Source organism: Tarenaya hassleriana, unplaced genomic scaffold (assembly GCF_000463585.1).
Source record: "Tarenaya hassleriana unplaced genomic scaffold, ASM46358v1 Cleome2, whole genome shotgun sequence".
In the NCBI taxonomy this organism is placed as follows: domain Eukaryota; kingdom Viridiplantae; phylum Streptophyta; class Magnoliopsida; order Brassicales; family Cleomaceae; genus Tarenaya; species Tarenaya hassleriana.
This window is the reverse complement of record NW_010965372.1, coordinates 9,050,789-9,064,160: the sequence shown is the minus strand read 5'-3', so window position 1 is coordinate 9,064,160 and position 13,372 is coordinate 9,050,789. Positions and strand designations below refer to the sequence as shown.

Genomic DNA, 13,372 nt, shown 5'->3' with positions numbered 1-13,372 from the left:
CGATCTTTATATATGCATATGTTATATGTATAACTACAATATATTACACACATAACTACAATATACATATATATATATATTGTATAGTATAACTAATACATATACATATTACAACAAAAATAATTGTAACTAACACATACACATATAATGTATCTATTAAAAATAATATGTATATGTATATATATTAGTTATACATGTAACATATATATATAACTAATATGTATATTAAAATAAAAGTAATTATAATTATAAATAATATATATATATATATGTGTGTTTTATTAGTTATAAGTAATTTAATATTTAATATATATTTAATATATATATATATATATATATGAATTTATATGTATATAAATTAATTTAAATAAATTATGTTATTTATTTTTATGTAAAATGATGATGTGTCATAATTTTGATGATGTGTATATAATTTGGAAGCCAAGTCATTGTCACATCATCATTTTTATTTGAGTTGGTAGACGCAGGAGGTTTTCGGTGAATTATTAACAAGTTTGGAGTTTTATTGGTTAATCATACCAAATATAGGGTTTAATTGGTAAGCAAAAAAGTACAGGGTTTTTTCGTTGACTTGAGAAAAGTACATAGTTTTTATGACGATTTCCCCATTTCGATACCAGGAATGGATAGTGTGTATCGTCATCTCGTATATATGACATGATACGAAACCTTTCATGGATGAACATGAAACAAATCCATCAGACAGAACATAACGCTGTGAAATCAAAATCAAAGTCTCTCCAAAGTTCATCTCTTTTCCGCCTAAAGATCAACCAGAGACCAAAAGGCAACACATCAATTGTCTTTCACATCTCTCTAGGTTTTCTCAGATTCTTCGAACCCTTCGAGTGGTAACGTTTTTCATCACCGACCTCTCGATATTCACCGGCAATGGCGGTTTCTTGTTCTCCTTGCTCAAGCTCCTCAGCATATACCTCGGCGTCTCTGTGTATGCAGTCGATACAGTCTTCTTCAGGCTCTCCAGTTGTTGCTTCTTAGCCGTTCCTCTTCTCTTTGTGGTCGCTGGCTCGCGCATGGCTCTGAGATTGTACGGCGTCGTTTTCACTTCCTCGGCCGCCGCCGCCGCCTCCGCCTCCCCTTTCTTCCTCTTCAACCGCTCGTTCCTCCTCGCCGAATACTCCTCGTAGAACCTCCCCCTCTCGAACGCATGAACCGAAGTCGTCACCAAACCGCCGAAATTCGCAGTTTTGGGTTTGCCCTCGTCCCCGATCTCACCTTCCACCATCTTCGCCAACGCCCGTAGCTCGCACGAAATCTCCGGCCTTTGCTCCGGCTTCTGCGATTTCGTCAGGGAACCTTCCAAGGAAGAAGAAAACGGTTTCCGGAAAATAAACGAGGGAGAAATCAAATCCACGGAATCGAGGAACCAAGCTTAGACGGAGGAGCACAAATACCTGGCGGAGATCGGAGAGAAGACAAAATTGATCGGTGAATCTGACGCGATCGAAGATGAATCGGCGATTTGGGAAGCGGTGGTTTCAGACTAGATCTGAACATCGCCATTGTTAAAGAGATAATATGTGTGTGTGTGTTTGGATTGAACTTTCTTTCAGCCTTTTCTTCTTGTGGTTTTGTTCTCTTGGAAGAGGAGCGGATTCTCTAACGGTCGTATATGTTTGATCCGACGGCTGAGATTGCTTGGAATTCAAATGGAAGGTTACGTTACGATCACCGCCTCACCGCCTCTGAGCTTCATCCGATTGAAGATTTGGTCAATTTAAAATTTCCTTCTTCAACTTTATTTTCTCCCTTTCGTATTTTCTTTTTTTTTTTTAAACTTATCTTATTTTGCTTCTTAATTTTCTATGGCTTCTTTGTAAATCGTTTAGCCTTTTTTCTTTACACTTAAGTATATAAATATAAGCAGACAGGAGGAAAAATACTCTTAAACACTTTTTTGTATTTTTATTTATTGTGTTTTTGTTGTGTTTCTACAAACGTCAAACAATCCATATATATAATACACCATAGATAATTTTAGAACTACTAATAAATATAGGTTAAGTACTTAATTATTTGAACACATAATTCTATGCCCTTTGAACACATTTTTCTAGAACACAAAATATTAGGAACAAGTTTATACTCCGAGTACTCTCCCTTAAACTTGTTCCTCCTCGAGCTTTGACTTCGAGTTGCTTCCGAAAGGGTTTCAACTTATCCTTCACTTTGATCCACTTCTTCATGTTAACTTCTTCAAATCCAACATATAGACAGAAATTAGTAAACTCATTATCAAACATGGATTCTATCGGTTGAGTTATATCATAAATCTCCTGAATGCTCTTTATATTTCTCACAAGTAAGCTACTAGAATCGCCGCTATCATAACGGTTCTGGATAACTCGGGATGGTAAATTTTCTTTAACTCCTTCGAGACTGATCCTCTGCGATTGACTGCTACCATTCTAATCCCAACTCTTCTCCTCATCAAACTCAATGTGACAACCCAGAGTACCGTAGGAGGGCGGAGAGTGATCGCCGATGCAGAGGCACAGACAAGGGGTGGCTCCTGACGAGCTTCTTGGTAGGGGGTACAGGGATGAATCGAATATACCGGAATGAGAGAGATCCGAGGGCTGTATAGGTATGAGACTATACGGTCTAAGATAACATAAAAGAATTAGTTAGGCCACTCATAGCAACAAGGTACACCTACCTTTTTGGTTGACTATCCCGAGAGAACTCCAAAGTTAAGCGTGCTGACTGTCGAGCAATCTCAGGATGGGTGACCTACTGGGAAGTGTCTCGGAGCTTCTAGGTAGGGGGTACAGAGATGAATCGAATACACCGGAATGAAAGAGATCCGATGGCTGTATAGGTATGGGACTATACGGTCTAAGATAACATAAAAGAATTAGTTGGGCTACTAATAGCAACAAGGTGCACCAACCATCCCGAGAGAACTCCAAAGTTAAGCATGCTGACTGTGGAGCAATCTCAGGATGGGTGACCTACTGGGAAGTATCTCGGTATACGTGCGAGTGAGGATAAAACATGCTGAAAGGTCTCGGTTGCTGTGTGAGGGCAGTTTCGACAATTCGTAGCGGCCTCGGGTTGTTACACTCAACATCTCGAGACATTATGATTTTGCGAGTTTCAGGATTATACAACTTGTATCCCCTGCAAGTTTCATCATAGTCCAAAAATATGCATTTCTGACCTTTATCCTCAAACTTTGTTCGTCTTTCTTCCTACACTTTCGCATAAGCCACACACCCGAAGATTCTGAGATGATCGACCTTCAGCTTTCGTAAGTTCCAAGCTTCCTCCGGTGTCATGTCTTTGATTTTCTTCAATAGAAATATGTTCAACAAATACACAACACATGCTACAGAATCTCCCCAGAACTCCTTCGAGACTTTTCTCTCGTTCAGCATGTATCATACCATATTCAGTATAGTCCTGTTCTTTTTCTCCGAAACTCCGTTCTGTTGTGGTGTTTGAGGCATAGTGAATTGATGAGAAATTCTATGTTCAACAAATACACAACACATGCTACAGAATCTCCCCAGAACTCCTTCGAGACTTTTCTCTCGTTCAACATGTATCATACCATATTCAGTATAGTCCTGTTCTTTTTCTCCGAAACTCCGTTCTGTTGTGGTGTTTGAGGCATAGTGAATTGATGAGAAATTCTATGTTCCTTGCAAAAATTCTTAAAATCGTTTGATGTATACTCTCCTCCATGATCAGTCCGGACTCCACAGATACCTTATTGGACATCTATTTTGTCTTTCCACTATACTCTTGAAATCTTTGAATTTGGTAAAAACTTCTTTTTTTCTCCTTGAGTATATAGACCCATGTCTTTGCACAGTAATCATCAGTAAATGTCAAAAAATATCGATTACCTTCATTCGATATGGGATTGATGGGTCCACAAACATCCGAATGCACCAGCTCAAGAGGACATGTTGCGCTCCACTTATACGTCGGAAACGACTTCATTTGATGCTTTCCCATAACACAAACTTCACACAGATTGTTAGAAGCTACAATTTTCGATAGTCCGATCACCATATCTTTTTTCTGAAGCAATTATAATACTTTGAAGTTTAGATGCTCATATCGAAGATGCCACAAAGTTGAATTATCTAGAATCGTTACCTTCAAGCACCTTGACTCATTAAAGCTCAGTCTCAACGAAAACATCTGATTCTTCGTCATCTCCGCGGTTATAGTCAATTGGCCATATTTATCTCACGTAGTTAGAGACATATTCTTCAACCTTACGTCAATCTTTCTCCAACAACTGACCCACACTCAACAAATTGCTTTTAATATCGGAAACATAATAGACATTCGAGATGCAACCTACTTCTTGTTTGGGAAGGTCAATGTGACATCACCTTTCCCCTCAATCGGTCTCTTTGAAAGACCACCAAACCAAAGTTCCTTTCGACAAGCTTCATGAACAACTCCTTTCTCCCGCACATATGGTTGGATGCTCTCGTATCAAGATACCATGTACATGATTCCGACTCACTGTTTGGCTCGACCTCATTTCGTGATAACATCAACACTTCTTTTATATCTCTGCCTTCTTTGTCAACTATATTGAATTTCTCTCTACCATCATTATTGGGATTATGCCAACATTCGTAGGAATAATGACCAAATTTCTTGTAAATATGACATTGAATCAAAGATTTATCATACCTTCCTCATAGTTTCTTCCAAAACTACGACCACGGTCTCGGTTCCAACTTCGGCCTCAGCCACCTCTTCTGCCATGGTCATACTCATTTATACCATTTTTCCCATCATCATCCCGACTGTTAGTCGACTCTCGATAGTGTGGCCCATGACCACCTCGTCCATAATAACTACCTTTTTCTCTTTGATTTTGACAACCTCCTCGTGAATTTTCAGTCTTAAGAGAGAGCTTCGCCTCCAGCGCATGCTCAACGGACTTTTCTTCTTCTTTTCTATGATTCAGTCTGTCTTTAAATGCTTTCAAAGAACCAAAAAGTTCTTGCACCATCATCGTATCTAAATCTTTCGATTCTTCAATCACGACGGTCATAAAATCAAATTTTGAGTCAAGAGACCTCAAAAAAAATTTCACGACTCAAACATCCTTCAACGTCTCGCCATTTGTCGCCATTTGGTGAACGATGGTGATTACCCGTGAAATGTAATCCGAGATCGACTCGGAACTCCCTTGTTGTAGACTTTCGAATTGCGGTCGTGAAGAGATTGCAACCGAATCTTCTTCACCTTATCAACTCCTTCAAATGATTTCTTAAAAATTTTCCAAGCTTCTTTGGATGTTGTTGCCGAGGCAATAAGTTCGAATGTTGCTTCAACAAATCCTTGATAAAATTGTAAACAACGCCTTCTTCTCCCTCTTTCGGGGATCTTTGAGTTTCTCCTCGTCTTTCTCCTTCTTCATCTCCGTCTCGTCATAATCGTTCTCCACCATGTCCCATACGTCAAGGGACCCTAGAAGAGCCTCCATTTGAATATTCCACATACGATAGTTGTCCTTCCTAAGTTTCAGAACTTGTGATTGGATCGAGCTCGTCGACGCCATGATTATCCCGGCTCTGATATCACTTTTAAATGATTAGGCTTTTTTCTTTATACTTTCTAAGTATATGAATATGAGAAGAGAGGAGGAAAAATTCTCTTAAACACTTCTTTGTATTTTTATTTCTTGTGTTTTTGTTGCGTTTCTACAAACTTCAAACAACCCATATATTTGCTACACCATAGATCATTCTAGAACTACTAATAAATATAGTCTAAGTACTTAATTATTTGAACAAGTTTATGTTCCAACATTCTTTTCGTTATTATTTAAGTATATTTATTATTTTCTGGGAAAATTGTCCAAAAAACCTGTACTCTTCAGATATCGACAAAAAAACTCTATATTTTTTATTATAAAAAAATCTATATTTATACTTATTCACTGAAATATACCCATACTCTTCAGATGTCAGACAAAAAAACCTTATATTTTTTATTACCAAACAAACCCTATACTTATACTTATTCGCCGAAATATACCTGTACTTTATAAATTCTAGAAAATAAGTTCCTAAATGCAAACACCAAAAAAAATACGGTAAAAAATCTATCCGAACATAACCTAACCGATATATACTCGAACCGAATAGGACTGATTAAAATAATATACTATATTGGATATGAATTTTTCAAATCCAAAATAACCGAACCGAATCCGACCGATATAAATCAATGATCTATACTTATAAAACAATATCATTATATTAATTTTTCTAATTAAATTTAGAATATATTGGATATTAATTGATGATATATAGGTAGATAAATGATTAGATTCAGTTATAGTTAATTCGAGTTTGGTTTATTAGTTTTACAGTTATTTCGGATTCGGTTATTTCGGGTTCGATTATTTTGGATTTGAAATATTCATATCCAACCTGGTATATTATTTTAATCGGTTCGATTTGGTTCGGGTATATATCGGTTGGGTTAGGTTCGGACAGATTTTTTACCGTATTTTTTTTGTATTTGCGTTTAGGGGATTATGTGTTAGAATTTATAAAATACAAGTATATTTCGGTGAATAAGTATAAGTATAAGATTTGTTTGGTAATAAAAAAAGCACATGGTTTTTTTTGTCTGACATGTGAAGAGTACATGTATATTTTGAAGGATAAATATAAGTATAAGATTTTTTTAGTAATAAAAAAAAAGTACAGGGTTTTTTTGTCGATATCTGAAAAGTACATAATTTTTTTGGCGATTTTTTCTTATTTTCCTTTTATTTCAAATGTTTTTTCTTTTTTATTTTAAAAAACAATAACATTGACGTCCTTAATTTTGTTGTATGAATCAATTCACCATGGTATTGTTGGAGAAAAATGAAATGAAAAAATAAAATACATACGTATATGATACGTACGTTGATATGTCTTCAACCTTATATCTTGCATGAATCATACTGAATCTGGATATGACTTCGACTCTGTAATACGTATGCATGCTAGATAATTCAGATACGACTTCAATGCGTGCAAACATTTTTCTAAAAACGTTATTTCATCTCTATCGGATAAATTAGATTACACGAATATATTTTTTAGATATAATGAAACTTCAATGATTTCGGTTAACTCTTCCGACACCGCCTCTGAGCTTCATCCGATTGAAGATTTGGTCAATTTAAAATTTCCTTCTTCAACTTTATTTTCTCCCTTTCGTATTTTCTTTTTTTTTTTTAAACTTATTTAACAATAATTTTATGCAACAACTTATGTGTAAGAACACTCAAAATCTCTCAACGAATGAATATCTTCTCATACAACAGATTTCTATCCATATACTTCTTATGTAATGGAATTTCTATCCATCCAATTGATTTCTATATCATCTGCAATATTAAAATGAATTAAAAAGAGGAAACTTAAAAAATATCGTGCATGTATAATTATATAGATAAACGTATTATGAATGTATAAGTGCATGTATATTCGACAAACGACCTGAACCAAGATTTATAATTATTAATAAATGAAAAACACGTGCATGGATGTATAATGAATGGAAATGCATGGTTGTCTATGATTGAGGGGTTGAATCAGGGTAGATGACATGACGTTAGACAATATACCGGAAGAGTTTGGATATTGGCTAACGTGTGATTGTAATTGAAAAATGTATGTAAATAATATTTCGATGAGTGCTATGAGTGGAAACTCATTCTTATGGCAGTTGATTTGGGTCGAATGCCATACAGATGAGATATGATTGTGATTGTGGCGATTCAATATTGAGCTAACGTCCTTATGGACGCTAAGAACAACCAGAGATTCACGTAGTTTTGTACCGGTTGACGATGTAGTCAGTACGGATGCGTGGGGAGGAAATAAGGTTTTTTGGTAACCGTGCCAACGTTTGGCTGTGGAATGACATCGGGTGTTACTGGTGTCCCCCGATGGTAGGCAAATAAACCTGAGATCCAGGTTGTTGCGAGTGTCCTAGGGTAGGCGGTACAGATTTACTCTGGAAGGCTTGAACTCGAGTCTGATGAGTATTTCCGAGGCAGATGGTTGGCGAGGGAAAGTTTCAGTGATGGAACTTCGTTTGGCAGTCGGTTGCGTCGAGAAGCGATGTCTGGTGCATTGTATCGAGAGGGTTATATCGATACCACGAAGGTGGAAGTTGGTGATAAGTTTACATTTTCGGAAAAACGATGATGTTTTTACTATTCCAGTTGTGGTCGAGAAGAATGATTGTTATGCTATGCACATGGTGAGTTCTAACCTATGTGTGCGATGCACACGTAGAGACGAATTGATGGTATTGATGATAAAGACCGAAAGGGTCGAGTTATTATTGGTCTCTTCGACGAGGGAACATGTAAGTAGTTGGACCTGACCTACGTGAGGGGTGCAAGTGGTGATGATTTGATGATTGTTGTCCGATGATTTATCATTCGGACTGATTATAGTTGGTTAAATGAAGAATGATTGATTGTTATATGTGTCGTCGTCTGTAAATTCACGTGTTATATAATTGCCTGTTGTTTGGTCGTTTTCAGTGAGTGAGGTGTTCGGGTATACACCCGAATCACTCACTAAGCACGTAGCTTAGGACGTTGTTATGCAACGTTTTAGGTAGGAGCATCGTGAGGGTTTCACGACAGAAAAGTGGCCAACTACACGTTTTAGAGGGACGTCTCTCGAAGAGGATTACAACGGAAGCGAAGGCAGGCGACATTGGACGGAGCCCGTGAAGATTCTAAGTTAGGCAAATTCCTGTTTTACCTGATTGATATTGTAGTTTTACGGATTCTATATTTTTGACATCATATAAACTACCCCTTTTGTATTTGTTTCCGCTAACATTATCGTAAATAAAAGTTTTAAATATCACGCATTTTAAATATAGTATTTTATGTGTGTTTTATCCATGTGGGACAACTCATTTTTGCATGATCCCGGTTAGGACGCCACACGTTATAATAGCGGGGTTCCTTCGTCACGATCAACCTATCGTCCTCCGACGATCGATCGATCATACCTTATGAATTATTTTCTCAACGACCACAATCGATCTATTGTCCTCCGACGATCGGTCGATCGTACCTTTTGAATTATTTTTGAGAGACCACGATCAATCTATCATCGAATGAAACTCGATAGATATCCTATATAAAATATAATGTTATTTACTTGTCATCAGCCAACAAGATTACCTAAATTAAAATAGACAAATATATTGTGACACGAATTTCCTTTTTTATTTTTATTGCAAATTCTATAATACCGCTACTTAGGGTTAGGGTTTCCTTACAACTCTTATTTTTAGCCTCCTCTCTCCTTTCTCTCATCTTTTGAGTATCATCAAAGTTAAACGAAAATATGTAACCTTTGTTAGAAACTAATAGTTCATGTAGTTAGAATTGGAAATAGAATTTGTTTCGTAGAACTTAAATGAAAGAAATTGTTTTACGGAAAAAATTGTTGGGCAGAGGCTATTTCTCAAACATTACAAGTATCAGACTTTTTAGAAATTAATAAAATTTCGTCAAGATTTTACAAATTTAGTTTTTCTAAAAATTTGGAAAACTATTTTAGTGAAAAAATCAACTAAAAACTAAAAGATCTTTTTTTTTACTATTATTAATTTTATTATTATTATTAATCAAAAGTTAAAATCCAAAAACCAAAACCTCAAAATAAAAAACTATCAACATTCAACCCCAAAATCTCAATTAAAATGAGTAGTTAATTTACACATTTATTATTGCAGTCAATGTTTAATTTAATGAACCAACCGATTATGTTTCAAAGAGAAGAAAAAAAAATATTTGCAATAATCTATTAATCAATATTGTACTCGTTAAATAAATTAACCAAATAACCAGATTCTTTCTTTATTTTTTTTTTCAATTTGAAAATATGGCCGTTAAAAAACCAATAAATAAAAGTGCAATAGAAATACAATTCTAAGTGAAATCAAATTTGTGTTCTAAACTATGTCAACAAAATTTTATTAAAAAATACAATATCATTTGTTTGGTAAATAATTTCTTTTACTCAATTAAAAACGAAACACTAAAGACAAAACTAATTAACATGTAACAAAAACGAGAAGGGTCTAGGTTATGACTTCAAGGACTACTAATACTACACACAAAGGATAAAAAAAAAAAAAAAAAAAAAAATTTCTTCGTGAACTTACGAAGGCGTGGCCCCTTTTTTATTACGCGAACAAATCTAAAACCACCCACCAAACTACACATGACTTGGGCTGCTACTATTAATAAATAAACATTGCCTTTGTCTGCAGTTCGTTTAGCTTCGTTTAGCTTGGCGACAGCTACTACTAAAAAACATGTTCTTCGTGAACTTACGAAGGCGGGGCCCCTTTTTTATTACGCGAACAAATCTAAAACCACCCACCAAACTACACATGACTTGGGCTGCTACTATTAATAAATAAACATTGCCTTTGTCTGCAGTTCGTTTAGCTTCGTTTAGCTTGGCGACAGCTACTACTGTTTTTTTTTTGGTAAAGTTTGGCGCGATGGGATTCGAACCTGGGTGGTTTGGGAGCACTTTGTGCTGTCCAACCACCAGGCCACCCCACTCGGGTTGCTACTACTGTTTCAACTGCAATGTATTAAAAACCTGAGCAGATTCAACGCGTACAAGAAATTCCTTACATAATTTTTTTTTTATGAATGAAGAGATTGACATTACAGGAAAAAAAATTCTAAAAGGTTTCATTAAAAAAAAATCCAAAAGGCAATAGTTTTACGTTTTGGTGGCAGGTAAACATTGATTGTCAGAAGTGATCAAACATACCACGACCACGAGTCTACCTGCTACTAGAGTCCAATTAAATGCGGGACTTGTTCTTGGTATCCAATCAAATGCATTTGTTTTGCATTTCATATTCCTCACACGGCCTCGTAAAGACCGATTTCAGTACGAATTCAAAGTACAAAGCGTTATTTTGATTGGATCACAAAATATAAAACCATTTTTTATTGAATATCCAAAAAAAATCTGTTTTTAAATGGACAGCAACAAAGAAGGTTGTTATTACGTTGAACGTGTTGGGCTTTCTAGGTCTAATATCACTAACCTAGTTCTAGAAAGTGCAACGGAAAATAAATTTATAATTTATTAATCCTAAAACAAGAAATTACTAAACATCGCATATATATGTAACAATAAATAAAAACAATAATAAAGATCTCAGAAAAGATATACTGACATTAAAAGGCGAGATCAGACCGAATGGCAACGACAGAGTAGCACTGAAAGATGTCACAAGAGGCAATGCCCTCTACGTTATTCACACCACTGGTTGGATCTAATAATTGGATCTAACTTGTTAAAACCTGAAAGTCGCTAGTCCGCAGAAGATTCTGAGAATTTATGGTCGTTTTAGACTTCTTGTAAAGTTCTCTAGATCTCCTGTGGGACTCAAGACTCGCTCTATTGAAATCTTTGGCCAATTTTCCTTATATAGAGTTCAAAATCCTTGAAAATGGATAAAAAATTTTATGTAGGATTTTTTATCGTTTACTATTCAAGGTACTAAGTTCACGGTATATGTGTATATATGTCGTTATATATGTATGTATATGAAGTGTTCTGTTGAGGTGTAATGAAGTGTACAGTTGGTTGAATATTAGTCGTAAAACAGTCATATTGAAGTGTTTTATTATTTTATGATTTATTCGGTTGTATATGTATATATATATATGTAATATTTTATTATTTATTATTTTAATTTATTTTTTATTAATATTGTTATAATTTTTTTAATAATTTTTGTTATTTTTATTATTTAATATTATTAAATATTAGATGATATATGATGAAATTATTATTGTGTCAGCGTTGAATAGTCAATTTTTGTATCTAGAATTTTATTTGTTAATTTTTTTAAAATATTGATATTTTATTGTTAGATATAATAAATAAATAAATAGTTTAATACGATAAAAAAAATATAGGATTAAAATTATAACGATAGAAAAGTATATTTTTTTTTGGAATGTTCTCTTCGTTTTACAATGTTTTTCTTGTTTGTTGTGTGTAGTGTAAGGCTGTAAGCAGGGAACACACAAAGGAAGATTAGCTTCATGGAAGAAAATGAGCCACGTTTCAGCCTAATGGATAACCACAAAACCGACGTTAAAAATACACGTTCTTTTTATGCTATAAAGATTTTTATGCCAAGGATATCTTCACCTCAATAGTTGTTTGGTTTGGTTTGAATTTATCCAAACAAAAAATCGATAAAAAAACACTCAATCAATTGTCTTATAAAAATAACAAAAACAACATTAAACGAATGTTATAAAACAATAATTAAATTAAAATATATACATACCTCATTTTGTTATATACTATAGTTATACAACAATATCATTATACCAATTTTTCTAATAAGATTTAGAATATATTGCATATTAATTGATAATATATAGCCGGATATGTTGGTTGTAATGCTCTACGATGATCCTGTTGGGTTTCGCTACAGGTTCCTAGCATGAGATCATATCGATCTAGGGTTTGGTTTACTAGGTTTCATGCAGCGGAAGGATATTCTGAACCTAGTCAAACGTCACACGCAACCAAACCTGCAAAACCCGAACAGATCGTGTATATCACCGTGGGAATCGAATACTTACCTCTTTCTTGAAGAAACGGAAGTAGGAGTCGATCCGGGGCCTGTTTAATCACCTAGGACTGAAGTTACAGTCCCTCTACACGTATCCACACCGACGGGAAGGATTCCAAACGCTTTTGGAACCGATCTGCTAGGATCTGTGAAGTATATGAAGTGGGATCTAATCCCGAGAGCTAGAACTATGAAAGAAACGATTTCTTCTGAGTTTTTGCTCTGTTTTAGGGTTCTTTTCGTCTGTCTTAGGTTGAGGACGGCGTCCAATACCCTTCTTATAAGATAGGAACCCTAATCCTTGTGAAAAGAGACTTTTTCCGAGTATTGACTCGGTCCGAGTCAGAACTCTGACTCGGTCGAGTCAGAACGAATCAGCCCAAGCCCATTGTCAACTCTTGACTCGGCCCATTTAGTATTGACTCGGTCCGAGTCAAAACTTTGACTCGACCGAGTCAAAACATCAGCCAAGCCCAAAACACTTTCTGGGCTTCGGAACTGACTCGGTCCGAGTCAAGTACTGACTCGGTCCGAGTCAGAAGGCTGAAAACGTCCCGACACTCTGATTTGATCCTCAAACGGTTTTTTCCGACCAAATCTAAGTCTTCCTTTCCGAAACTTCACATATAAGTCCATCCCTAATGGTGTGTGACCCTGTAGGCCCATTCGCGGTGGCAGCAGCCTC

The 13,372-nt window shown here is 35.5% G+C and overlaps 1 protein-coding gene across 1 annotated transcript; it reads right to left on the bottom strand.

Moving 5' to 3' along the window:
• Positions 1-674: 674 nt before the first annotated feature.
• Positions 675-1,758, bottom strand: LOC104813174. The gene is made up of 2 exons (XM_010540719.1): positions 1,437-1,758; positions 675-1,338 (listed from the first exon to the last, which is right to left on the bottom strand). Exons 1-2 carry the CDS (start codon positions 1,543-1,545, stop codon positions 848-850), a joined length of 600 nt encoding a protein of 199 aa, XP_010539021.1. The 5' UTR covers positions 1,546-1,758; the 3' UTR covers positions 675-847.
• Positions 1,759-13,372: the final 11,614 nt, after the last annotated feature.

What these genes read in the sequence shown, in the direction of transcription:
- LOC104813174 (XM_010540719.1), bottom strand. Translation starts at nt 1,545, where the DNA reads ATGGCGATGTTCAGATCTAGTCTGAAACCACCGCTTCCCAAATCGCCG. An exon ending in TTCTCTCCGATCTCCGCCAG is followed by an intron (nt 1,339 to 1,436) that starts GTATTTGTGCTC and finishes CTTCCTTGGAAG; the next exon opens with GTTCCCTGACGAAATCGCAG.